Source organism: Giraffa tippelskirchi, chromosome 3 (genome assembly GCF_054371585.1).
Source record: "Giraffa tippelskirchi isolate mGirTip1 chromosome 3, T2T-mGirTip1v1.2.pri, whole genome shotgun sequence".
Lineage (NCBI taxonomy): Eukaryota > Metazoa > Chordata > Mammalia > Artiodactyla > Giraffidae > Giraffa > Giraffa tippelskirchi.
Genome location: NC_137277.1, coordinates 17,974,355 through 17,999,588, shown reverse-complemented (window position 1 = coordinate 17,999,588; position 25,234 = coordinate 17,974,355). Strand labels below are relative to the sequence as shown.

The window sequence follows — 25,234 nt, the reverse complement described above, 5'->3', positions numbered from 1 at the left end:
TTTAAACTTCCCTTTGTTCTTCAAGTGTCTCTACTCCGTGTTCTTCACGTACAGGTTGAGACAAGATCTTTGCTCAGTAACTGCATGTGCAGATTCACGCCAATACAAGGAACATGAAATTAGCTCTCTGGTTTTAGTTTAGGTCTTGGAGTTTGCCAGGCACTTGTGTTAATAATGCATAAAACAGAACAAGAGTTCAGCCCAAGGTCCTTCCCCAGAAATGGGGTCTGTGAAGAGATGGCTGCTTCCACTGAACAGCAAGAACAAAGGCAGGAAGGGAACTTTTTAGGGATTTGGCCCACGTGAAAAGATGTCTACAGTTGGAGGAAGTAATTTCTTCTATTTTCCTTATGTGAAATTGAGTTTAGTAAGTGTCCAGCTGGTTAATATGCAGCAGTCCTTCACTTTAACCTTTTTTATGCTTTTTTTTCCTCATAAAAAACAATTCTTGTGGTAATTCACTTGCAGGGACCAGAGAATTCATTCCATAAGCTAAAATGAGTAAGGACTTATAAATTGTATCAGCAATGGAACCCAGCTTTGTCTCCTACCATCAACCAGCTTTTAAACCTTATAATCCTGAGAGTGAAGTGAGAATGTTTCTGGAATCAGAAAACCACAGTAGAGTTGTCATAGACTGCAAACAGGCCTGTGCAATGTATCAAAATTGAGATAATAAGAGGAAAACTTTTATCTTGAGTTTGTAAATGGCTTCAGAGTTCACGTTCTTTGCCGTGGCCTTGGGCGTTTTGCTGAGCTTCTAGTTTTAAGGAGTTTGCTTGTTCCCCCTCTCAGTGTTATCAGTTTTCCTTCTGTGTTGTGCCTTCTGGATCCCACTGATATGATACCTAGGAAGTGCATTTGCATCTGCACCTCATGACCTTTCGCTGGGAGTAAAGTAACCTCCAGCCTTGACGTGAACTCTCTGACTTCAGTCTTTCTGCACCAGGGGCCTGATGAGAGTCCTGGCCCCACGGGTGCAGGCACACTTATTCCAGAGCAAGGGTGGTGAGGGTGGATGAGCTAGATGGAACTGAAATGTGAGGGGCCAAGGGGAAAGCTGGGTCGGATACCTTCTAGAGTAAGAAGCAGCTGTCACCATAGGCTTTCAAGCATGGGAGGGACTCGTGGAAAGCCATTTTCACAGAAGTGATTCCCACTGCTGTGCAGAGTTTAGGATAAGGCAGAGCAGTTGTGAGGTCAGGGAGATCCAGGAAAGGCTGGGGATTACTTTAGTCCAAGTGTAAGGTCATGAAGTGTAGATGCGAGTGCTTCCAGCCAGGACTAGGGAGACAGAAATCTGAATACATTCTGCAACAGGAAATGGCAGCACATTGCCTGCTCCCTATACCACGTACTAGGAGATGAGCGTTAATATTCATAATAACCCCCAGGCACTTTAAGACCATGAAGCCTTTCTGAATTATAAAATAAAGCTTAAATAGTACTTACCACAATGGTATGTAAAATGTATTTTATACTATTTTAATTCTTTGAAAATTGGTTATCTAGCCTATACAGCTAAAACAATACCCTGCACTTAGCTGATCTGCAGATTAGGGTTCATGGTACCCTTTGATTGGACTCCTAATTTTGACTTTCTTTAAAAAAAAATTTTTTTTTTTTTTTGGCTGTGCTGAGTCTTCGTTGCTGTGCGGACTTTTCTCTAGCAAGTGGAAGCTTGTTCTATAGTTGTGGTGCGCTGGCTTCTCATTGCAGTGACTTCTCTTGTTGCAGAGCACTGGCTCTAGAGTACCAGGGCTTCAATATTTGCAGCAGGTGGGCTCAGTAGTTGTGGCTCCTGGGACTCCAGAGCACAGGCTCAGTAGTTGTGGTGCGCGGGCTTAGTTGCTCCGAGGCATGTGGGATCTTCCTGGACCAGGGATTGAATCTGTCTCTCTTGCATTGGCAGGTGGACTCATTACCACTGAGCCACCAGAGAAGCCCTTTATTTTAACTTATTTAATGGAAAGTTTCCAGAGAGAATGGCAGTGTGATAGTCCGGCATTATTCCCAGTCTGACAATGCCAAAATCACTGAAAACATGGCAGGAGCTTAACTTTGACAGTGATTAGGAAAGCAGGCTTCAAAGTGAACCTTAAAATTCATCAATAAAATGAAGGAAACCCAGAATCAAAACTAATATCTGAAATTCAACAAGAATTGGGAGAAAGCATTTGGGAGCAAATAAATGAAAAAAATGTTAGCAAAACACAGTGTAATATGTGATTTGTGTCTCAGTAGAAATGTTGAGAGACGATACAGAGAACAATTTTTTAAAAGCCTGTAGAAAACGATTAAATGCGGCTAAGATTGTTTTTGCTTCCTTCGTTGGGTGAGTCATGCAGAAGGAAAGCAGCAGGAGGAAGTCCCCGTTGCTGTGGTTCACACGCACACGCATGTTGCATGTAAATCTCTTCTGAGCAGGGCTGGCTGGGTGTTCATTGTTGTTGTTTTCCCAGGATTCCTAATGCTGGGTTTTGCCGGTGGGGGTCACCCAGTTGACCCGGCTGACAGTTGTCCTCTATCCTACAGGCCTGATTTAGGCATTTCTCATGATCGCTTGACTATTTTGGACACAGATCACAGCAGCATTAAGCTGCCCTTTTCCTTGCTCCTTCCTCCCTTCCAGAACTGCCTTGTGTCTTAGGTTCAGCTGGGGCAGCCCAGACAACCCAATGCCGCAGGACGGGGAAGTGGAAGTGAGGGAGAGTTTCCAAAAGATCACTTTGGGCTGTCATCCCTTTAAATTCTGGACTCTAAGGAAGAGTTGGTAACATGAATGCCCTGTTAACAATTACATTGACCTTTGATGCGAGCAACCTGGCAATCTAAAGGAAATGAACCATGGAATTCCCTGGTGGTCCAGGGGTTAGGACTCCACTGTTTCTCTGCTGAGGGCCCAGGTTCCATTCTTGGTCATGGAGCTAGGATCCTTCAAGCCAACTGGCGCAGCCAAAAAAATAAAGAAAATAAACCACATAAAATAGAAGCAAGAACAGAAGAGGTCCTTTCAAACAAATAGGCTGTTCTTGCACATGGCTCCCTCCCTGGGCACTCTCCCTCCCTGGTGGGAGTGGAGAGGAGAGCTGTGTCTGCTGGCATTCTTCAAATGCCCCTTCTGGGGCCTGGATTCTCTGGTCTGCTTCTAAAGCCCACAGGCTTGATTAAGAAAGGTCTGGTTCCACAGAAAGCTCTTTGTCAGTGCAGCTCAAAACAGATGATTTTTTAAAAAGCCTGCATCAGTATTTACTTTGTCTTACAGTGGTTTGAGTCCAGCCAATGACACTGGAGCCAAAAAGAAGAAAAAGAAACAAAAAAAGAAGAAAGAGAAAGGCAGCGAGACAGATTCAGCCCAGGATCAGCCTGTGAAGGTAACAAGGAGGCTCTGTTTTCTTCGGCCCGAGAGTCGCTTTTTCAGAAGAGAGCGCGTTGGGATAAATGCATAGGAACGATGTAACAGGTTGCCAGTCTCCACGGGTATTACTTCAAAATGGAGGAGTAGGCTCCCCCTGCTGCCCTAGACCTAGGTGATGAAACTGCTGTTCTACCTTGAAAGGTACCGCAGGTTAGACACTGACTCCCAAGCACAGTGCCGCCTCCGAATTTACAGGTGCATAACTGCATGTGGTGCTGTGCTAGGTGCTAGAGAGTAATTCCCTTATGACAGCCCCCAGTGGCCCAGAGTAGTCGTTCTTGGCCTTTTCTTTCTTCATTCCCCACCACTGTGAAAATGAAGGTCTGTTCCTCTTAAGGCAGACCTTTATGTATCTCAAGCATTCTCTTGATGCCACAGTCACGGTACTGAGAACTGAGACCCCCACAGAGCCCATTTCTGAGTTCCATAGGTGAGAACCACTGGCCTAAAGCTTACATCTAAGCCTGACACACAGCCATGAAACACAGAAGTGTGGGTAAGGATTGTTTTGTTTCGTAAATAAAACAACATTGAGGAAAGAAAACCTTTTAGGTTTTCCCTGGCGGTCCAATGGTTAAGACTCAGCTCCTAATGCAGGAGGCATGGGTTTGATATCTGGTCAGGCGTTAAGATCCCATATGCCACACACAGTCTGGTCTTAAAACATTAAATAAATAAATAAAGATTAACATTTCTAAAAAAAAAAGAAAAAACCTTTTATTTCAGATAAATGCTATCCTCTTCAAAGCAGGCCCTGGAGGAAGCTCAAAACAGATCTATAATTCCTCTTTTAGTATTGCCTCAGTTTACAAGCCTCACAAGAAATCTAGTCTCATCAGTATACCCACCCTTTGCTTTATGCCTCAAAAGTTATACTCCACCTCAAATCTCCTACCTTATTGAGATACGGCTTCAAGCAGTTTTTTTGCCATTTTCAATACCAAACCCACCATGAAAAAAAAAGCCACCATTGTTGACTACCATGTTGGCTAGCTAGGTTCTTGCCAGGCACATCGTTTAAATTAACCCCAATCTTCAACTTCTCTATAAGGTAGGTGGGATCTTCCCATTTTAAAGATGTGAGGAAGTGGTTAACCCGGTCTTTCAGTCAAGAATCCAAGCCCAAGCCCTACTTCTGCTTCAGGGATTCTTGTTTGTTTCTTCCTCTGGGGGTGGGTGTTTGGATGACTCTGGTGGGGGTTTGAACTCAAAGCTTTATTAAAATGGTTCACTTCAAAATAAGAAAATCACAGCAAAACACCATTTGCATAGCCCTTCTATTTTTCTCTTTATGAGAATGATGCCATACATTATAGGGAGTGTAGGAAAAAACCTAGCAACAGGAACAAAATGAAAATCACTTAAGAATCTGCCTCCCAGGAATAAGCAATATAAATATGTTGGTTTGTAGTCTCCCTTTTCTTTACAATTTAAATAAAGAAGTAGTCAACTATTAGAGGAACCTAAAGGTATTTGTAGAATCTGAAACCGGACGTAAGATCAAGAAGCCATAAAAGAAAAAGTGACAACCATCAAATTTCTCTGAAAAAGTCAGAAGATAACAGAGTGGCAATTATTTGCGCTACATAAGTCAGTTTAAAATAATGAAATAAGCAGGCCATTCACAAAGAAAAAGGTTTTTATATGAAAAGATGATTCAGCTTACAATGAAAATTAAAGCAACTATTTTTCCCCCCCTAAATTGGCAGAGTTTAAGATTTGGTAAATCTAATGATGAGAGTCTTGAGAAACATACTTTCATACACTATTCATTGTTTTCTTAATTGATATTCTCTTCTTGAAGAGTCACTTGATAACACATGTAATCTCAAATGTGCATCCCCTTTGACCCAGCAAGCTTCCTTTCTTAAACTTTATCCTGCAGAAGGACCTATTCAGTGAGCAAAAAATAGATGCAGAAGAAAGTTCATTACAGCACTGTCTGTAAAACTGAAGACCAAAATCATCAATATGCCCAGTGGTAGGAGGTTGGCCAGATACATTGTGGTCTGTGCGCATAGCGGACTCAGTTGTTGAATGGGCAAGTCCACGTGACCCGGTGGAATGGTCTGTAAGATACACTGTTTAAAGAAGAACAGTCAGTAAAATAATTCTGTGCCATCCAGTTTGAGTTTTTGAAAATCATGTGTGTGTTGGAACTTGCATGCAGAAAAGTCTGAGATTATATTTGCCTTTTCGCACCCTACCTCCCAGATTTAAGACTGTTGATGACAAGGGTTATATTTGAGGGACAGGACTGTTGGGTTTTTTACCTTCTGTGTATATTTACATTGCCTCATTGTTTGAAATTTCACACTAAGCCAGGTTTTGCCATCAAACATCATAAGACTAAGAAGAGGAGAAACTCCGTGAGAAGGACCCACCCACTGCACGGCTCGTCATCAGCCGCTCTCTCCAGTCTCTGCAGCAGTTTACCTCTGAGACGCCACACCCCTTCTTTGAGTTGTACTCCCTTAACTCCTGAACTTGAATGGATCAAAAATGCTTATTAACATATTGGGCCTTTTCTCTCCCCAACTTTGTCTTGTTCAGATGAACTCTTTGCCAGCAGAGAGGATCCAGGAAATACAGAAGGCAATTGAACTTTTTTCAGTGGGTCAGGGACCTGCAAAAACCATGGAGGAGGCTAGCAAGCGAAGCTACCAGTTCTGGGACACACAGCCCGTCCCCAAACTGGGTATGTATGAGCCTTCTTCCTGAGGAGAGGGCACGGGACGCGCCTGAGCCGTGCTAAGGGTTCCACGCGGGATTTGTGAGAAAGGACAAGAGAGTCCTGTTGTTCGTTGGTGGTCATTTTTAGAGGGTAGTCTTTACAATGCAGTTCAGAAAAGACTGATGTTCAGGGACTTTATCATTTCATAGTAGCCCATACGGAGAACAAACAGTGGTCCTTTTAGCCCATCATCATCCAGTATAAATCTGCAAAGAAAGACAGTGCCTTGGCACGTGATGAGTGGGGACGTGTGCCCATGTATGTGTTGTCTCACACAGATTTTATAGAGACTGTCTTGTATATCTGGGCATGTGTTTCACCGGAACGGGCCAGTCCCCCGCCTCTTCCCCTTGTCTCTCAGACTGAATGCAAAATGTTGAATAACGGTCATGGTTTAACACCTGGACTACCGTGTACAGTTTTGGTTGGCACCTCTTCAAAAAGCTATGATGAACTCTCAGAGGGATGGGACGGGCAGAAAATAAGAGCATTCCAGAAGGGACTGGTTGTAGCAGGTTAGAGATGCCTGCTGACACCCAGCCACAGCTCACCCCCATGGTGACTGCAGAGGGCATTATTGCCAGGAAGTTTCTGTAGTGGTTGCGTCATGATTCTGGACCCATCGGTAGCCCAATTTCTATTTTCTGTGTGACTGGGAAAGTACGTGTGTTAAGAAAAAATAAAAAGTATGTGTGAACCACAAAGGTAGGTGACCTTCAGGCTGACCGTGTTACCACTCCCCTCCAGAGGCATGGTGAGAGCTGACTGTGTGTGGCGGGGAGGAGGGCCAAGGGCAGAGCGGAAGGCTGGTGAGGGGAGGGGCCATCTGTGCCCAAGGAGAGTCGTCTACTCCAGAGTGTGCCCCTCTGAACAGCAGGGTGGGCGGGCATTGCTGAACAGCTCATAGGCATGCAGATGCTCAAGCCCTAGGCCTGCAAAATCAGAACCTGCAGGGGGTTTGCATCCACTTTGAAAGTTTGAGAAGTTCTGCTCTGGAGCACATGGTTCGTGGGCAGCTTAGTCACAGTCCAGAAACAGGCTGAGATGTGCCCCTACGGGGTGGAGAGCAAAGCAGTGCCCGGGTGATTATGGATGGTGAATGGGCAGCAGGCACTGTTCTATTGAAGTCTAATGACTAGAACCCTGCCCTGACCCATCCACCAGGTCTGTCGGGCTGCCCAGGCCATCCAGGTTCCAGGCCACTGGCTAAGCCCTCCAGCAAGGCTTTGGGTCACATGGACATGAATCTGAGCAAACTCTGGGAGATAGTGAAGGACAGGGAAGCCTGGCATGTTACAGTCCATGGAGTCACAAAGAGTCAGACACAACTGAGTGATTGAAGAACAAATTCTGTTACTCCGGCATTGCTAGTTACAGATCCCAGTGACTACTCCCCCGGGAAGAATCAAGAGCTACATGCTCTACCTCTGAGTGGATTACATAGAGAGACATTCAGAGGGAGCTGACATGCGTCTTTACTGGGTTTTGTTTTTTTTTAATATTTATTATTTATCTGTTTATTTATTTGACTGGTCTGGGTCTTAGTTGTGGCATGTGGGATCTTTAGTTGCGGCGTTTGAACTCTCCTGAGTTGCCTCATGTAGGATCTTAATTCCCCAACCAAGGATCAAACCTGGGACCCCTGCATTGGGAGCGTGGAGTCTTAGCCACTGGACTAACAGGGAAGCCTCCATCTTTGCTGTTTTCAGATGGAGTTTTGGTTTGATTTTATTTTTCATTAAGAATTTGCAAATGGGTGACTTCACTCCATTCTTCATAGATGTGGCATCTGGTCAAGAGGCAGGTTAGGATAATGGAGTTCTCTTCTGCTTCAGCTCATCTGCTCTTTGTTGTTTGCCAAAGTTTCTCCACCCGTAAATCAGAGGGTGCTCTAGTTTTATTCTCAGAAAGCTTATGAAAAAGCTGCAGTACTCCTCACCGGGACCTGGATGATCTCGGAAAGGGAGAATGAGGCTCAGTTTTTTGGGGTTTTTTTACTATTTATTTTATTTATTTGGTTGCACTGGGTCTTGGCTGAGGCATGCATGATCTCTGACCTTCGTGGTGGGACATGGGATCCAGCTTCCCAACCAGGGACTGAAGGCCGGCCCCCTACACTGGGAGTGTGAGTCCTAGCCACTGGACCGCCAGGGAAGTCCCAGCTCAGTTGTGTTTCCTCACCCTGTGCCTGTGGCAGCGTGCAGTGTGGGACTCTTTGGAAGAGGGATCACTGCGAGTGTCTGGCCAGTCTGCTTTTCAGGTCAGTCAAGTCCAAGTAAAGGATTCCTTCTCTGTATCTGAGTTAGCCTATAGAAAGTACTGCATCACAGGCATCAGTTGGTCCCCATGGCCGAGGTGTCACCCTAGTTTTGCTTCTGAGTGTCCTTTGGGTGGTGTTGTTTATAGCTGCTTGCTTTCATTTTTTTCCACTTAAATGAGGGCTAGTAATTGTGACTCTCAAGCACATCAAGTGTCCTATGTTTGCCGCACTCCCCGACTTGTGGGCAGAGTTAGAATTAGATTGTATTCCACTCAAGAGACCTAGGGGCTTCCCTGATGGCTCAGATGGTAATGAATCTGGTTGTAATGCAGGAGACCTGGGTTTGATCCCTGGGTTGGAAAGATCCCCTGGAGAAGGGAATGGCTACGCACTCCTGTCTTCTTGCCTGGAGAATTCCATGGACAGAGAAGCTTGGCAGGCCCTAGTCCATGGGGTCGCAGAGGACTCGGACACGACTGAGCAACTAACACTTTCAAGAAACCCAGAATTCTTTAAAATCATCCTCCTAATTTTAAGTTTACAATCATCCTAAGTTCACCATTGAAAGGCTTCTAAACAGCCAGTGTTTTCAGCTGTATAACAGTTCTCTTGTGTGCCCAAATCAACTTCTCATCCCCTTTTTCACACCGTGTCATTCTCCTTTTTAAAAGTCACCCCTTTTCCCACACTAATGGAAGGATGAGGAATCCTTTTTCTTTGCCTGACCTTAGTGGGTTGGAATCTGGCAACAGTTAGGTTAGTTTAGAAAGTAACTCTACCAAAGAAAGGGAGAACGCGGACTTGGACTTGGTTGCCCTGGGCCCTGAAAGAGAGGTTTCCTCACTCTGTCCTTCCCTTGTCCTGCTTGTTTGGCTTAAAGTCTCCCAGATCGCGCCTTCTTTTCTCCCAAGTCCTTCACAGTTGCCCTGTGGTGCTTTTGAATCTTGAGTATTAGAAGGCAAAGAGAGAGTTTAGGGGTAGAGTGTACAGAAAGGAACCACTGAAAGCCCAGGTTTGTGTTTCATGGTTCCCAGTGTCCTCCACAGCCGGTCGCTGGTTCATGGAGGCCCAGAGACAGTTGGCTGCATTTCTTCCCCCGGAGGAGCAGCCCCCCACCTTCTTCGCTAGAGGTGCTTGTGAGCCAGCAGAAGGTGGCGGGCAGGACCCCCGGGCCGCTCTCGGCATTGACGGCACCCCAGGCTGCGAGTCTGTTCTGAGTGGCTTCTGCTTTCTCAGTGTTTCCTCTCTGCTTTGTCAGCTCTGTCTTGCAGATGGTAAATAGCCTTGAGATAACCTATGACACACAGATCAAGACTTACCAGTTGAATATTTTGTATACAAGTTCACTCAGTTGACAAGCACTTACTGAGTGCTCTTTGTACAGTTCAGACCTCAGGATGTCACTGCTCCCTCCCACCCCCCTTAAAGACCCATTCAGGATGTCCCACAGCCCTCAGGATAAAGTCCAGCCTCTAGCAGCTTGCAGGGCCCTCCACGATTGGCCCCCGCTCTTCTCTTCAGCCTCCTCTCCTAGTTTCTTTCCCCTCCTTTCATCTCCAGGTGTTGACTCTGTTCTTCCCGAAGTGTACCCACCCTCCCTGCCCCACCCAGTCTACCCCTGCCTAATTCCTAATTATCTTTGAAGTCACATCTTTTTTTTCTTTTTATGCAGGATCTTAGTTCCCTGACCAGGGATCGAACCTGTGCCCACTGCAGTGGAAGCACGGAATCTTAACCACTGGACCACCAGGAACATCCCTGAGGTCACATCTTTAGATGTTTCTTCCAAGAGGTCTTTCCTCCATCTCCTCCTCATCCCCCCATACTTCATTATTGCGGACTTTCATTATGCTGAGTGGCAAGTGCCCGCTTGCTTTGTCTCTTTGGGCCCCATGATGACAAGGACCTGCATCCATGTCATTCACCAGTTCCTGCCCCAGAGCTGGCGCTGTCTAGGATTCCGAGAACAGATGGTGAAGGTGCAAATGGCAGTTGCCTGGTGCAGGCAGGACCTGATAGCCCGCCTGAATGAAATGATTTGGCCTTGAGACTATTGTCATCTGGTGGGGAGGATCACCTGTATCTTGTCCATGAGATCATCTTGGGGGAAAATGATAAAAGGGTTCTGAAGTTTAAAAGGGGGTATAAACTCAAAACAAGATAGGGAAAATTGATTAGCACCCAGATAGGACTAGAGTAGGGATCCGTGGTGTTTCACAGGGGTCTGGCCCTTGGCTTGTTAGCCTCGAAAAATTATACATGGCAAGGAAATGAAAGTGGATTGACTTATATTCAACTAATTCACAGGGGCTACTTTGTGAATTAATCAAAAGGCCAGTTTCTAAACTAGGGTAGAAAAATATAGCCTCTCTCCCAAGGAAATCTTCACTTGAGAGCAGCTTATAAATAGGAGTCAACTGGATTCTTCCCTGCTGTGACCCCATTGTTGCCTGTTGTTTGCAGTCTTTGACCCTTAGCACATTGGTTATGACTTGTTTCTTGATTATTTCCCCAGAAGATGGTATGTCTCATGAGGCCAGGGACCTTTTCCCAGCCATGTCCTAGTGCATGATGTCCAACCGGTGCTCAGTAAATGTGCCGGGCGAGAGTTAGATGGTCAGTCCTGAAGGTGGTGTCCTTGCTGCATGGCCAGATGCAGCCATTTCCACTACACCTGGCCCATGGATCCATCCCTGGGAGGGTCCACAGTTGCCTGTTACACCTTAGAGTGGTGTGTTTGGGTCAGGAGTCTGACCATCAGTAAAAGCTTGAGCTGAAAATGACAAGAATGTGCACAGCCCTGTACTGGGAGCTGTGGACTCAGTGGGTCCTCTGTAAAGGCTCCTTACTTATTTTTTTAAAATTTTTGTTGTTTTCTCTTTTTTTGTTGTTTTTAATTGGAGAATAATTGCTTTACAGTGTCGTGTTGGTTTCTGCCATACAATAGCTCGAACCAGCCATTAGAATTGTATATATGCCCTCCCTCTTGAGCCTCCCTTCCCCCCGGCCCCCATCCCACCTCTGTAGGTCGTCACAGAGCTCCGAGCAGGGCTCCCCGTTTGTACAGCAGACACCCACTAGCTAGCTATCTGTTTTACACACGGTAGTGTATACACGTCAGTGCTGCTCTCTCTCTTCAAAGACTCCATTTTTTTTTTTTCAAAATTTTATTTATTTATTACTGTGCCGAATCTTCATTGCTGCGCAAGGGCTTTCTCTAGTTGCAGCGAGCCGGGGCTGGTCTCCAGCGGTGGTGCACAGGCTTCTCATCGCAGCGGCTTCTCTTGCTGCAGAGCACGGGCTCTAGAGGGCGGGCTCAGTAGTTGTGCTGCACAGGCTTAGTCCCTCCACAGCATGTCACTCCCGACCAGCAACGGGACACATGTTTCCTGCATTGGCCGGAGAACTCTTTACCACTGGACCACCAGGGAAGTCCTGAAGACTCCATTTTTAAAGTGTACTAAACATTGCCTTCTTCTGAGTTGTGAACATAAATGAATAAGCTCTGAACTGTAGCAACTACCAGGGCCAAATAATTCCAGGGGCCGAAATGATGTGGCTCATGCGTCCGAGTTCTGTCAGATAGGTTTGGTTTGACTGGGATTAGGAATCAGGGCTCTGTCTTCTCAGCATCCTCTGCACCCCTTGTGTACTGCGCAGGGGAGGGGTGTCTGGCCCAGGTGGGGATATCGTGTCAGGGAGTGACTTCCCAGCAGTGTGGTGTAGACTCAGTGATTCAGCCCAGAGGTGCTCGCAGGGCTCTGTAAACACCGTGGGCCCAAGTTGGCAGCTGCAGTTAACTGGCGCCTGTCAGGGAGGGCCCAGAGAGAGCCCGGCGCCTGGACGCCCTTGTCCAGCTCAGGAATGGGCCCGGTACATTGTCACTGCTGTTGACACAAAAGCTGCCTTGTTGCAACTCCTTATAAATCCCTCCAGGTCTATGGGCCTGGGCCAGAGCCATGACAACACTCTACACCAGCTGGGAGGCAGGACGCCAAGTTAGTCAAGATACATGTTTGTCATTTAGTAACCGAAGGGAGATTTAAAAGAAGGTCCAAGACACCAACCACCTTGGCTCCCAGGATTGTTATGAAGTTTGGCCACGAATTGGCCCTCAGTTAGGGGCCAAGGGTAGCCGGAGAGACGGTGTGCCATTGCCAAGAAGAGAGTGTTCTTCGGATGGAGGGTTCCTGGGGACAGGAGGAATTTGCTGAGGTCAGTTTTTGAGCTGAGCCCCTTCCCTCCCCAAGAAAGCCAAGGGTGAAGCTCATGGCTGTGCTGTACTTGCAGGAGAAGTTGTGAACACACACGGTCCCGTGGAGCCTGACAAAGACAACATCCGCCAGGAGCCCTACACGCTGCCCCAGGGCTTCACCTGGGACGCCTTAGACCTGGGGGACCGTGGTGTGGTGAGTAGGCCTGGGCTGACCACCCGAGTGGACAGGGCACCACGTTCACCGAGAGCCCGGCTAAGATGCCTTCTCCTCGGGCCTTCCTCGAGGACTCTTCTAAGAGGAGCCGAGCCAAGCAGGGCTAGCAGATCCCTCCCATCTGTTGCCTCTGGGATCTGCCCATGACTCCGCCTGAATAGCACACAGCATCTCTGGTGGGTTGAGAGTTAACCCCTGCAGCTAGCTCCCCAAGGCGGATACCTTTTCTTCATGCTTTCATTTTCCTTGTTCATCCGTTCCTTCAGTCCCTTGTCTTAGCGATAGAGCGGTCTGTTACTTGGATGACATTCTTGGCCTGCCCCACTTCCTGTGCTTATGTCTGCCCCTCTACCCCTGGTGACTCAGTTTCCTTTTAAGCACTAGATTGCTTGTTTAAGAGTCCCTGCCATGCCCGGATGAAAAGGATTTGTGAGATTAAATAGAGTTTTCGGTAGTTTGCCTTGTCCCGAACAACTTGGAGCCCCAGGGTATTGGCGATGGTCCCCCTCTCTGGCAGAATACTTCTAAGGCGGCTCCTCTTCTCTCTGCAGCTGAAAGAACTCTACACTCTCCTGAATGAGAACTATGTGGAAGATGATGACAACATGTTCCGATTTGATTATTCCCCAGAATTTCTTTTGTGGTGAGTTGTAAGGACTTTCCTATGGTTCTGAGGCCACAGAGCAGAAAAACGACAAGGCACCAGATTGCTCATCCCTCCTAAGTGCCAACCTTTTAATGGCAAATTAGTGTGTGATTTTTAAGACTTACTTCCAGTGGAGCTCAGAATTGAAACCTTATTTAAGGCACAATGACTGGGTGAGAAATTCCTTTATGGAATTGGTACCCAAAAGAAAAAATTGTCTGTTGTATAATGACTATAGGTAAGAAGGGAAGGAGGGATGAGACCTAAGATTTAAAAGAATAGAGGGTCATTTTCAGTCTATTTCCTGAGCATGCTCGGTTGTATGAAAATGGCCTTGCCTGGCTGAGCACCCCTTCCCCTTCCCGGCCTCGCTTAATATCCAGGGAGGTAGGGCATGAGGCTGGCACAGAGGGGACCTGTCTGAAGGGGGAGGGAAAGGAAGACCACCCGAGTGGAAGGAGGGGAGGAGATGGAGCCCAGAGCTCCAGAGGCTCCTTAGCCGGCTCCTGACCACGGGACCCACTGGATTCGGAGCCAAGGAGGCCGGGACTCTGGCTTAGGCTGTCAGAGTGAGTGAGCACAAAGAAACTAGATCAGTATGAAATCTTCAGTGTGACAGCCCTAGGTTGGGTAAATAGGCCAAGTGGACTGAGCAGCAAGAAAGGGCTGTGACTTGGTCCCACTGGTGTCCAGGAGGGTTTGGCCTGAAAGCGGATTTCAGAGAATTGAGCTGTTCCCTCCCCAGGGAGGTGGTAGCATGAAGTTAGAGCCAGACTCAGTGGTGGGGCCAGACAGTCTGCCCAGTCCGCTGGCAGGCAGCCTTGTGCCCACAGCTCCTGTCTCTCTTCCAGGGCTCTCCGGCCGCCTGGCTGGCTCCCCCAGTGGCACTGTGGGGTTCGAGTGGTCTCGAGTCGGAAACTAGTTGGGTTCATCAGTGCCATCCCGGCAAACATCCATATCTACGACACGTAAGCACCAACGCCACCCCTGCCCCATGTCCCCACTGTCCTGCTTGGTCTTGGAAGGTGGGGGAAAACATACACATACCTTCCATAGAAGCAGGAGGGAAGTTCCCCTGGAGGGAGGGAACTTGGGTCCTGGGAATAGAAATTCATAACAGGACCTGCCTATCTTGCTCTGAATTGTTGCTGGGGCTCTTGTCTGTGACCTGGGCTGGAAGGGGTCCAGCCTGAGGGCCGACTCACTCCCTGACCAGCTCCCTGTTGGCACTTGTGCCAGTCATGTGTCGCCACGCTTGAGCCACTCAGAAGTGGGCTGGTGTGACTCATATCCGCAGGGCCTTCCAGCTCTGCTCTTCATTTCTCTGGAAATGTCAGAACCATCTTATCTACCATAGCTTTCTGGGCTTGGGGGAGTCAGAACTCCTGAAATCCTAGAATAACCCTTGACTTCCGTGGGGTTCCTGATGGCTGAAGATGGAGCTCCTTCAGCCTGCTCCGGGGGCTTTACCAGGAAGATGCTGGTGGTGCCTTAAATAAAGGAGTTTGCTTGAATCCCACTTACTTTGGAAGTAGAGTCTTTGTTGAGGAGAGAGCGGGCTTCTTGCCTGGTGCAGCAGAGCAGGGCCACGGGAGGGCATTCCAGTCCTGGCTGCTGAGCGCGGGTGGGGCCAGAACACGAGCCTGTGCTGGGGGCCCCGCTCCCTACAGGGCTCCCATGCTTGAAGGGATGGCCTCGCCTGTTAAAAGCCTCGACCCTGGGTTTTCTCCTGCCTCTGCAGAGAGAAGAAGATGGTAGAGATCAACTTCCTGTGTGTCCACAAGAAGCTGCGCTCCAAGAGAGTGGCTCCAGTCCTGATCCGTGAGATAACCCGGCGGGTTCACCTGGAGGGCATCTTCCAAGCTGTTTACACTGCCGGGGTGGTGTTACCAAAGCCTGTTGGCACCTGCAGGTAAAAACCTCTTCTCAGAAAGGTTCTCGAAATGGTGGCGTGCCCACTCTAGTTGGGAATCTTGTGTCACCATGAGTCACAGCTCTGCCCCTCAGCTCAGTGCATGGCCGAGAGCATCCGCTGCTGTGGTGTCTGAAAAGGTGGGTGGTGGTGCCCACAGGAGCCAGGTGGGGCACACGGGGAGTGAAGGGGAGTCTGTAGGAACGACAGCCTGCACAGCGCATGCCCTGTCCAAAGGGGTCAGGCTTTCTTAGCTCCCTCTGATTCCTGCCATGTGGAAGTGGCAGGGGGTCAGTCTGCTGGGGTTTTCTTTTAAAGGATGAACCCAAATCTGGTTCTTTATGGTAAATGTCCTATAGTTTTAAATGATTGGCTCAGTTTTGTTCTGAATATTATGTGGGCCAAAGAGAGCATGTCTCATCTCTGTGTGAACCAAGCAAAACCTCTGCCTTCGAAAGTTCTTTGGAACAATTGAGTACACTCTGCCTTAAGAGCTTCTAAAGTGAAAACATCAGGGAGGCAGAGGCTGGATGTTTGGAGAACCTCAGGTCTTTTCCACTGACTTGATTCCCTGAGCGAGGACTACTGTCCCAAGACAACTGCTGGCACAGAGGAGGGGCTTGTGAACTTGAGAAAGAAAATATATGGGAAGAGCTGTGGCCTTTCTGCACTCACTGTGCAGGGTGATGGATCTCCAGGGCGAGGCCGGCTTAAGTGGGGCCCGACGGCTCTCTCACGCCACCTGCCGGCCGTCTGGAGAGGCCCTCTGAGGACAGGAGGTCTGTCTCCCCACAGGTACTGGCATCGGTCCCTAAATCCCCGGAAGCTGATTGAAGTCAAGTTCTCCCACTTGAGCAGAAACATGACCATGCAGCGCACCATGAAGCTCTACCGACTGCCAGAGGCCAGTGGGGCCCCGGGGCCTGGGCAGGAGCTGGAGGGAGAGCCTGGCGGGGCCTGGGGCAGGGGCAGGGGGCTCTCTTACCAGAAAAACAGCCCAGCCCATAGTTTCCGGATTCCTAGGCTTTCCCTTTCTGTCCTTCTCTTATCTGTAGCGAGGGTTTTATTTTAGTTGGACTTTCTGTTCTCCTGAGCCTGCACCTGGACTCGCTTCTCTGCCGTCTGTTGGCAGACTCAGAGAACACCTAGTCTGTAATCTCAGCCTAAGGGAAGCACACCGGAGAGGGGAGTCCACCCGCTGTCCTGCAGCCCATCCCAGGACCAGTGTAAACGAGCCGCAGTGTCTGCTGCTACCTCTGCCAAGTCAGCTAGAGGGTGGGTGACTGAGCCTGCCAGGGGAGCCGAGATTTCCAGGCTCAGTCCTCCTGCCCAGATTTTGCTGCTGAAGGACCGGGCAGCTTCAGTGAGCTGGTTTTCAACTCTGGGCCTCGGTTTGCCTGGTTTGCCAGTGAGATGGATGCTCCTGGGTTTTACAGTCCATTCACTTTGCTCAGAACCCTTCCAGGCAGGGTCAGCACAGTCATTGGGTGCCTGCTGACCGGAGGACTGACCCACCCCTGGACTGGGGTCATCAGTGTCCAGTTTGGAGGGCCCGCTGCAGCACAATTAGGCACTGCCCAGGGACCAGACTAGGGAGCCACGATGAGTGTCCCCTCCTTTTTGTTCTCATGATAGACTGGTCCCGCCTGCTAGGCAAACAGAGAGCATTCTTCTAAGTGGTGTTGCAGCCAGGAGAATGTCTCTGGATCCCCTCGCCTGTGGGGGGAGAACCCCAGCAGGGCTGCTTTTTCAGTCCAGGATTTGAGGTGTCATTGTGGGAGGTGCCATGTAGAAATAAGGTCAGTGAGTGTTCCCTAGCGACATCAGGTTTAACAAGGAATTTTGGCAGCTGGTGTTTCTGGAACTACAGTTTTAAAAGCAATTCCTATTCACCTGAAGCTAACACAGCTTTGTTACTCAACTATACTCCAATATAAACTTAAAAATAAAGCAGTTCTTACATTGGGAAGCAGTTGTGTCTGGCAGTGACTGAGGTATATAAACCTATTGTTGTTATTTAGTCGCGAAGTTGTGTCCCAACTCTTTTCTGACCCCATGGATTGTAGCGTCCCAGGCTCCTCTGTCCATGACATTTCCCAGGCAAGAATTTTGGAGTGGGTTGCCGTTTTCTTCTCCAGGGGTCAGCATTGAACCCTGTCTCCTGCATTGGCAGGCGGATTCTTTACCACTGAGCCACCAGGGAAGCCCCATATAAACTTATTCCACCCCGTTTTCAGATTTGGCTGACCTCATCTCAGACAGTAAAGAATATGCCTGCAATGCAGGAAACCCAGGTCGATCCCTGGGTCGAGAAGATCCCCTGGAGAAAGGAATGGCTACCCACTCCAGTATTCTTGTCCAGAGAATTCCATGGGCAGAGGAGGCTGGTGGGCTGTATAGTACATGGGGTCACAAAGAGTCGGACACTGTTGAGTGACTAACACTTTCATTTTTTTCACCTTTGTGTATTAAGCCTTTGGGGATGTTCCCTCAGCCACAGTATTTATTCCCAAGCATCACATGGCTTCTTTTCCACTGAAACAGTTTCTAAGGAGAAGCAGCTGTGGAGTGGGATTCTGGCAGGAGATTAAGTCCTGGGAGTCTAATGCTTTTCTTCTGAATATAACTGGCAGCATTGTCCTGACGAGGGTGCTACTGGTACAACGGTGTCCTAGTGAACATCCCTAGGTGGGCATCCAGTGTAGACTCTCCTGGGCCCCTGGGGTTCCATGGTGCCTGTGGCTGAGTGCCTGTCTGTGAATTGCTCTAAGTCAGTAGGAGATGGAGCAGTGCAAAAAGAGATGAGCTGCAGTTGTGTGGGAGAAGGTTGTAAGGCTTGAAGGTGGGGAGCTAAGAAAGCCTTTGGGAGGCCCAGGAGCAGCTCTGGGCTGGACCCACCTCAGCACATTTATGCGTTGGCCAGGGCGTCTCCATCACGGCATCGTTGACACTTTGGGTCGGGTAATTGTTGGTCAAGGAGACCGTCCTGTATGTTGCAAAATGTTTACCAGCATCCCTGATTTCTCCATGCCAGTAGCCACCCTCCCCCTAATGTGACAACCAAAAACATCTCCAAATATGGTCAGACGTCCCCTGGGAGGCAAAATCGCTCCTGTTGAGAACCCCTGGGCTAGAGAGACAGACAATCACAGCTACAACAGCCGCTGGTTCTGAGGGTGGCTGGTCTTGGGCTCTGTGCTGGGGCGTTTGGAGCAGGCAGGGCTGTGATGGGCTGTGTTTTCTTAGGAAGCCAGCCTGGACCATGTGGATAAGAGATTGACGCAACAGCCTTAGCCAAGGATGGCAGCCTTAACCAGCAGGGAAAGGGCCAGATTCACTGTGAGGGCGGGACTTGTGCTTGTGGATGTGGACAAGGGGTGAGAGGGAGCTGCCTAAGATGATCGAGGAGGCTCTCTTGAGGGCCTGGAGGGATAGACTCAGGGTCAGGGTAGGAAGGGAGACAGCATGAGATTTTTGGTTCGTGGAAGACTTGAGAGGGAGCCAGGGCGCTCATGGTCAGTATATCTCATGCTCTCTGATTTCTTTCTTCCAGACTCCCAAGACAGCTGGGCTGCGACCAATGGAAAAAAAGGACATTCCAGTAGTGCACCAGCTCCTCAGCCGGTACCTGAAGCAGTTCCACCTCACGCCTGTCATGAGCCAGGAGGAGGTGGAACACTGGTTCTACCCCCAGGAGAATATCATCGACACTTTTGTGGTGGAGGTGAGTGGGGACGCGTGTTCTGGGCCTTTGCCCCATGGCCAAGGAGGCGTTCTCCCTCAGTGACGGGTGTCCCCAGGCTCGGTAACCGAAGAGCAGTTGACCGGAGAGTTGGCAGCCTAGACTTCCTGGACCACCTGTGCTTGGTCCCCACTAAAGGCAGGAAGTTGTAGCTTGCATTTGCTAAAAAGAGCTCTTCTGGACCTGGCGTGAGCCCTTCATCTCTCCCTCCCCGCTGGTGACCCTGAGTAGAGACAGCTAAGCCCCGCTTGGTCAGGTGAGCTCAGCTGGGTCTGGGGCTGGCTGGATGTTTGAGGGGCCATGAGCTGTGAGAAGGCCCTGGTGCTGCAGGCGGGGAAGGAGTGCGGCAGATTCAAGCCCCAGCCCAGCCTGGGTTTTCCTCCCAGCTCTGTCCTCAGGTTCCCTCTTGATGTGTTTTCTCCTCCCTGCATATCCTGTTTCAGTTTCCACCCATTCAGCTGGAGGGACAGAGCTGCCCAAGGGTGGCGGAGGGCAGTGGGAACATTTTGTTCCCAGGCTGCACGGTCCCTGTGCTGATGTGACCCTGCCTTCTTTTATCATCTTCCCATCAGAATGCAAACGGGGAGGTGACCGATTTCCTGAGCTTTTATACACTTCCGTCCACCATCATGAACCACCCGACCCACAAGAGTCTGAAGGCTGCTTACTCTTTCTACAATGTTCACACTCAGACCCCTCTCCTAGACCTCATGAGCGACGCCCTCGTTCTCGCCAAAATGGTGAGGAGCCGACCAGAGGGAAGGGGCGGTGGGGCGGTGCTCAGCAGTAGCTGCTCCTGGGTGGGGGGGCTTCAAGGCCTCCTTGCCCTCCTGCTCCACTCAGGGAGCAGACCAGCGGTTTCTAGACAGCAGCTCAAAAACGAGGAGGGAGCAAGGCATGTTCATATCAGGTGAAGGCATTGAACTGATTTATTTCAGTGAGTTTTGTTCTCACGGGAGGCGCTGCCAAGGAGCCTGAATAGCCAGGTCTGCACGCGGAGGTGAGGGGTTCTCCTTACAACCTCCCCAGCGTGGAAATGGGGAGATGGGTGGTGTCTGTTGTGGTGAGTCATCAGAGCCACTGACTGGAGAGCATGGCGGGGAGGGACCCGGGTTTCTCTCTCACCCGAGACGTCAGCCGGCAGCCCTGCCCCGTGGGTTCTACCTGCACTCGGCCACCAGCGACCATCCAGTCTCTGATCAAGTCTGTCACAGCCTCAGAGAAGCGTATCACATGTCATAAAGTCCCTTGGCCCACCAAGGCCTGGGACTTGGGGCGTCAGGGAGTGGGGGAGCAGTGAGGATTGTGGGAGTCGCCTTCTCTCAGGAAAAGGTTCAGGGCTTGGTCTCCAGAGAGGACTGTGGAAGTTACGAGCATGTTTCAGGGAAGCCTAGCAAGGAGCAATGGGAGCAGTGGCCTGGACACTGGGTGCACAAATGCGTCCTCGGGGAGATGCTGCGGAGAGAGGCCAGGTAGGGTGGCACTCGGTGTGTTGTGAGAACTGCCACCGGAGAGCGGGGCACTGCCTGGAGCCTGGGTGTCCACAGAAACAGCAGGTGCCTCTGAAGGAGGATCACTGCTCTGGCCGCCTGCCCACGGGGCGGTTCTGATACGACAGAAGAAAGACGGCAGCAAGGTGAGGCGGCGTCCACCCGTCCTCACCTGTCTTTGTTTCTCCCTGCTGCCCCACAGAAAGGGTTTGACGTGTTCAATGCACTGGATCTCATGGAGAACAAAACCTTCCTGGAGAAGCTCAAGTTCGGCATTGGGGATGGCAACCTACAGTATTACCTGTACAATTGGAAGTGCCCCAGCATGGGGGCGGAGAAGGTATGTACGTGCTGGGCACCGCCCCCCACCACGCTCCCTGGCAGCTGGGCCCTGGAAGAGTCCCCTCCCTCTGGTGGCCACACGAGCAGGGGCAGTGTTCCCCTTTCAGCAGCTGGTGTCAGGGTGGCAGAGGGCACAGGCCCTGGAGCCACACGGAAGTGGGAAGGTTGTTTCTAGCCTCTCCTCCCACCAGGTGAGCGGCCTCATCCAGTGGGACGAGGCTCTGGGACTGTCCCGGGACACTGGCCAGTCACATGTCCGTGGTCTGTCAGAAAGGGAGAGTCTGAGGACCCGAGGGGCTGCTGCCCTCATCCCAGCACGGCCCTTCCTCCACCAGCTGCAGAGGGCAGCTCAGGGCCAGGGGAAGCCGACACTTATAGGGTACCTGACAGATGAACTGGAGTGCGGCCTGGTGCCCAGTATTCCTCAGGGTGCCGCAGATAAAGGCTCTGATGTCTGAAGCATCAGGTAGAGGTTGAGTGAGAGCCCAGGGCTCGCTGGAGTCTGCTCCCTCAGCACAGTGGCACCCTGCGGACTCCGTCACTGGACCTTCAGGACTGGGCGGGGAATGGGGGAGTCCGGACAGCTGTCCCCTCAACTCTGCCTCTCCCCTCTTGGCTCTCCTAGGTTGGGCTGGTGTTACAGTAACCAGTTGCCAGTGAGATTCTGGATAAAGCCACTGAGAATTACCAGGAAATGGAGCCCCACCACTTGTTGGTCCAATTTTCACAAACGTGAGAATCCCTGGCAAGGGGAGCAGAACTGAACCGGCTTTACAGACCGCCACTGAACTTGATGATTGTATTGCAGTGGCGTAGGCTGCGAGATGTCATCTCTGGCCGTGTCTCTGGTCTCCCTGTTTTCCAATTAATCACATCGTTATGCAGCCGCGATCAAGGGAATGTAACTGCTGAAAACTAGCTCGTGATTGGCATATTATGGAGTTAACGGGTGAATAATAAAAGTATATATATATATATTATATATATATATATAAATATTTTAAATATCTTTCATGTTCCAAATGTACAAGGATGTTTGGTCTCTAATGAAAAACTGAATCCAGATCATTCCTCAAAATTCAACTCTAAGGCCAGTGCCTGACAAACACATATCGGTACAATTGAATTGTTTCCTTTTGAAAGCAGGCATGGACTTTTCTCAGGGGAGCAGGAGAAAGAGGATGTGGGAGTCTTACCCAGTTCCCCTTCTGAATCAGCTGGGTTAATTGGCTTGGCGATGGCTGCGTCGAGTGGAGGGGCTGTGCAGGGCTTTGGGGAGGGCTCAGCGCTCTCTGGGAAGAGCAGGTGGAGGCCTGCCTGGGGCGGACCTGACTCCAAGGCACTCCTGCAGGGGCTGCACCTTTTCTGCGTCCTGAACCTGCGCAGCAGGGATGACCTGTGAAAGTGCGTTTCATGAATCCAGTTCCCTCTTGTAGTCCTCTTGGCCTGCTCCCTGTAGGAAGTCATCCTGCCAACAACTGACTTGTACATCCAGGCTCTCTAGCCAACTGTTGCCAATCTTATATGACAGGGATAAGTCCTGTGAGATTGTTTTTCCACTGCCTGGGGTGACTGGCAGTATGAAGGGGACCGTTGACCTCCTTGTATAGTATCTGGGACCTTGTGGAGACTATGTTAGTGCAGGCCCTGCCTAGCTCATCTTAGAGCAAAGAACCAGGACCCTGATGCCCCCAGGATTGGTTGGGCAGGGATGGCATGGGGCTGATACCCAGACCTCGGCCTCCAGCCCTGGGCCGGTGCCTTCCAGCCCATTAGCTATCTCTACTCCTTTCCAAGACACACAGCCTGCAGGTCACGGCAGGGAGTGGTGATGAGATGCCAGTCTGCACTTGGCAACAGACATGATTTCCTGTTGCCATTGTTGGAGTCTGATTTCCACTGATGATGTGTTGTGGATTTTTGCGGTGACGGTGGTGATGGTGACTGATGCTGCCCGTGGCCTTCCAAATAATGGAGGCTCTAGTCACGTGACTGTCATGTAGGCATTCCTCAGTTGCGCTCAGCCAAGTGCTTTGGGGAGGGTTGGGCTATGAATTGTCAGCAGCAGCATCTCATATCCAGACTTGTATGTAACTTTTGCTCAAGGAGGAGGTCAGTGGGTGGATGGTGTGACGTGTGGGGTGGGGGCTTTCCTGGCTGCTTTTACCTCTACTTGTAGAGGGAAGGAAGCCTTAGCCGGCTGGCCAGGCTCAGCCCAGCTGTGGGAACTGAAACCGTGTTCTGCAGGCCAGGAGGGCTGTGTTGCAGGCTGTGGGCTATGGTCAGTTTGCCAGAGACTGATTCTGCAGAGTCCCCAGATTGCGTGCTTGGTTGGGATGGGGCCATGCTGCCCCTGCCCACGCAGGGCTGCTGGCCAGGCTTTCTGCAGACGGAGCCCCCAGCTCCACTGATCACATTTTCATCAGATGCCTCTAGGGGGCCTCCCTTCTCCCTGTCGTCCCTGTGCTGCAAACTGCAGGCCCCCGTTGTGGCTTACCTTTGACTCCTTGACTCCAAGATACCCAGACCAAAGAAGCTGCTGCTCTCAGCAAGATGTGCACTGCATTCCACAGATGTCGGGAGTCGGAGAGGCAGGGGCTTGCCCACACAGCCTCACAGACATCAGACACATGGCATCCCACGGCCCAGAGCAGCCCACCCTGAGCGTGCTTCTAAAGATGTCAGAGAACAAAGTTCCCAACTCTCCCACCTCAGGCAGGACTGGAACTTGGACAGGCTCCCTGTCACAGGCTTGGTCAGCTCTGGGCCAGGTCCCGGCCTGAGCTGCCTCTGAAATTTGGGGTGCCTGACGGCCCCAGGAGTGAGCTTTGCTTTGGTGACTGAAGTCATGGGATGGAAACTGAGGCCCGTGCCCGGTCTGGAAGAAACTGATCGCCTGGGGAGGCCCCAGTGTCTTCCTTTGAAACCCTGCAGTCATTCCTTGGACTCTGCTGTCACCCTCTGTAGGGACCCTGCCCCCCTTCAGCACCATGCACGGGTCTGCAGGAGTCGGCTCGGTGGTTGCTCTTAGTCTCCTTTTTGCCCAAACACTCCCTGGGTTCTTCACTCGACCCATTCCAGGACTTCTGGTCAGAGAGCTCAGAGAGAACCATTGCTTGGGGTTTGGGGCCTTGCAGGATGGTGGAGCTGTGACTGGTTTGAACCAAACAAAAGGAAGACTCCAGGGCCTCCAAGCTCATCAGCTGGGACTCGCCTCAGGCCGCCACTCATAGTGGGCTTCCTGGGTGTGGCCTCGCCCTCTGCCTCCAGTGCTGGGCTCTCAGACTCCTGATGTTCCTGATGTTTACCTCCGGCCTTTGGAATGACCCTGCAGCACACTCCCATGGCCTCCTGTCTCTATGGAGAGAGCTGGGGAGAAAGGAGGCCTCAGCTCTGGACTGAGGTCTGCACAGGGCTCGTGTCCCCCACGCACGCCTACTTCCGAAGATGCTGCCGTCTTGTTGGAAGGCCGGCCCACGTCAAGCCACTGCAACACCTAGGTTTATGGAAAATTTCAGGACTTGCCTGCAACTCCATTCTAACTGCCGTCACCCACTTGCTGGCTCACTTGAAGCCCAGGGTGGGTGTCCCAGTGCTCTTGAATTCTTTGCCCAAAGATGACCAGCATTTAACCAACTGAAGGGATGGCCCGAAGGCCTGGATAGCTTCACAGCTGCAGCCCGGGAGAGAGTGGCTGCTGGGCCAGGGGATGGGGTGGGGCGTATCTCTGGCCGGGGCCTTTCCACCCTGGGCCGCCTTCTTCAGGCCTGGCCACCTGCCCTGGAACCAGAGGAGACCCAGGGCTTTGGGTTATTACTGTAAGGGGAAGGCAGGCCTGCAAACAGACTGTCCCTAGGGAGGCTGTGGGGGAAGATTTCATTCAGTCCAGTTCAGTTCAGAAATACTGATTGACTGCCAACTGGGCGCCGCATCCAGGAATGGGCAAAGGGGAGGCTTCACCTTTGTGTCTTGGCTTTGCTCCGGGCTGTGGGAGGGACATCCATTTCCGGGGTGGGGGAAGACATACCAAATGCATTGTTGTTCTGCTTGGTACATCTCACTTGTTTCTAATAAAGGAAGCAGCTGAACACACCCTCCCGCCCTCTTGGTATTCGTCTGGTCAGCAGGTGGCAGTGGAACCCCAGAGTCCCCAGTCTGGGCCAGAGCCCTCTCGCCCTGCAAGGAAGGCCCTCGTGACCAGAGACACTTCTGAATACCTTCCTTTGGCAAGACTGCCCTTTGAGGGCCAGCTTGGCTCTT

The 25,234-nt window shown here is 50.6% G+C and overlaps 1 protein-coding gene across 1 annotated transcript in view; it reads left to right on the top strand.

Moving 5' to 3' along the window:
- The window catches only part of NMT1 (N-myristoyltransferase 1), a 29,835-nt gene extending 7,885 nt beyond the window's left edge, over positions 1 to 21,950 (top strand). Inside the window, exons 2-12 of the mRNA XM_081577080.1 lie at positions 3,266 to 3,374; positions 5,972 to 6,116; positions 12,703 to 12,821; positions 13,394 to 13,485; positions 14,340 to 14,456; positions 15,230 to 15,400; positions 16,196 to 16,304; positions 18,954 to 19,124; positions 19,715 to 19,882; positions 20,835 to 20,972; positions 21,600 to 21,950. Of these exons, the coding sequence (XP_081433206.1) occupies positions 3,266 to 3,374; positions 5,972 to 6,116; positions 12,703 to 12,821; positions 13,394 to 13,485; positions 14,340 to 14,456; positions 15,230 to 15,400; positions 16,196 to 16,304; positions 18,954 to 19,124; positions 19,715 to 19,882; positions 20,835 to 20,972; positions 21,600 to 21,620 (1,360 nt within the window). The 3' untranslated portion in view covers positions 21,621 to 21,950. The remainder of the gene's footprint in view (positions 1 to 3,265; positions 3,375 to 5,971; positions 6,117 to 12,702; positions 12,822 to 13,393; positions 13,486 to 14,339; positions 14,457 to 15,229; positions 15,401 to 16,195; positions 16,305 to 18,953; positions 19,125 to 19,714; positions 19,883 to 20,834; positions 20,973 to 21,599) is intronic.
- Positions 21,951 to 25,234: the final 3,284 nt, after the last annotated feature.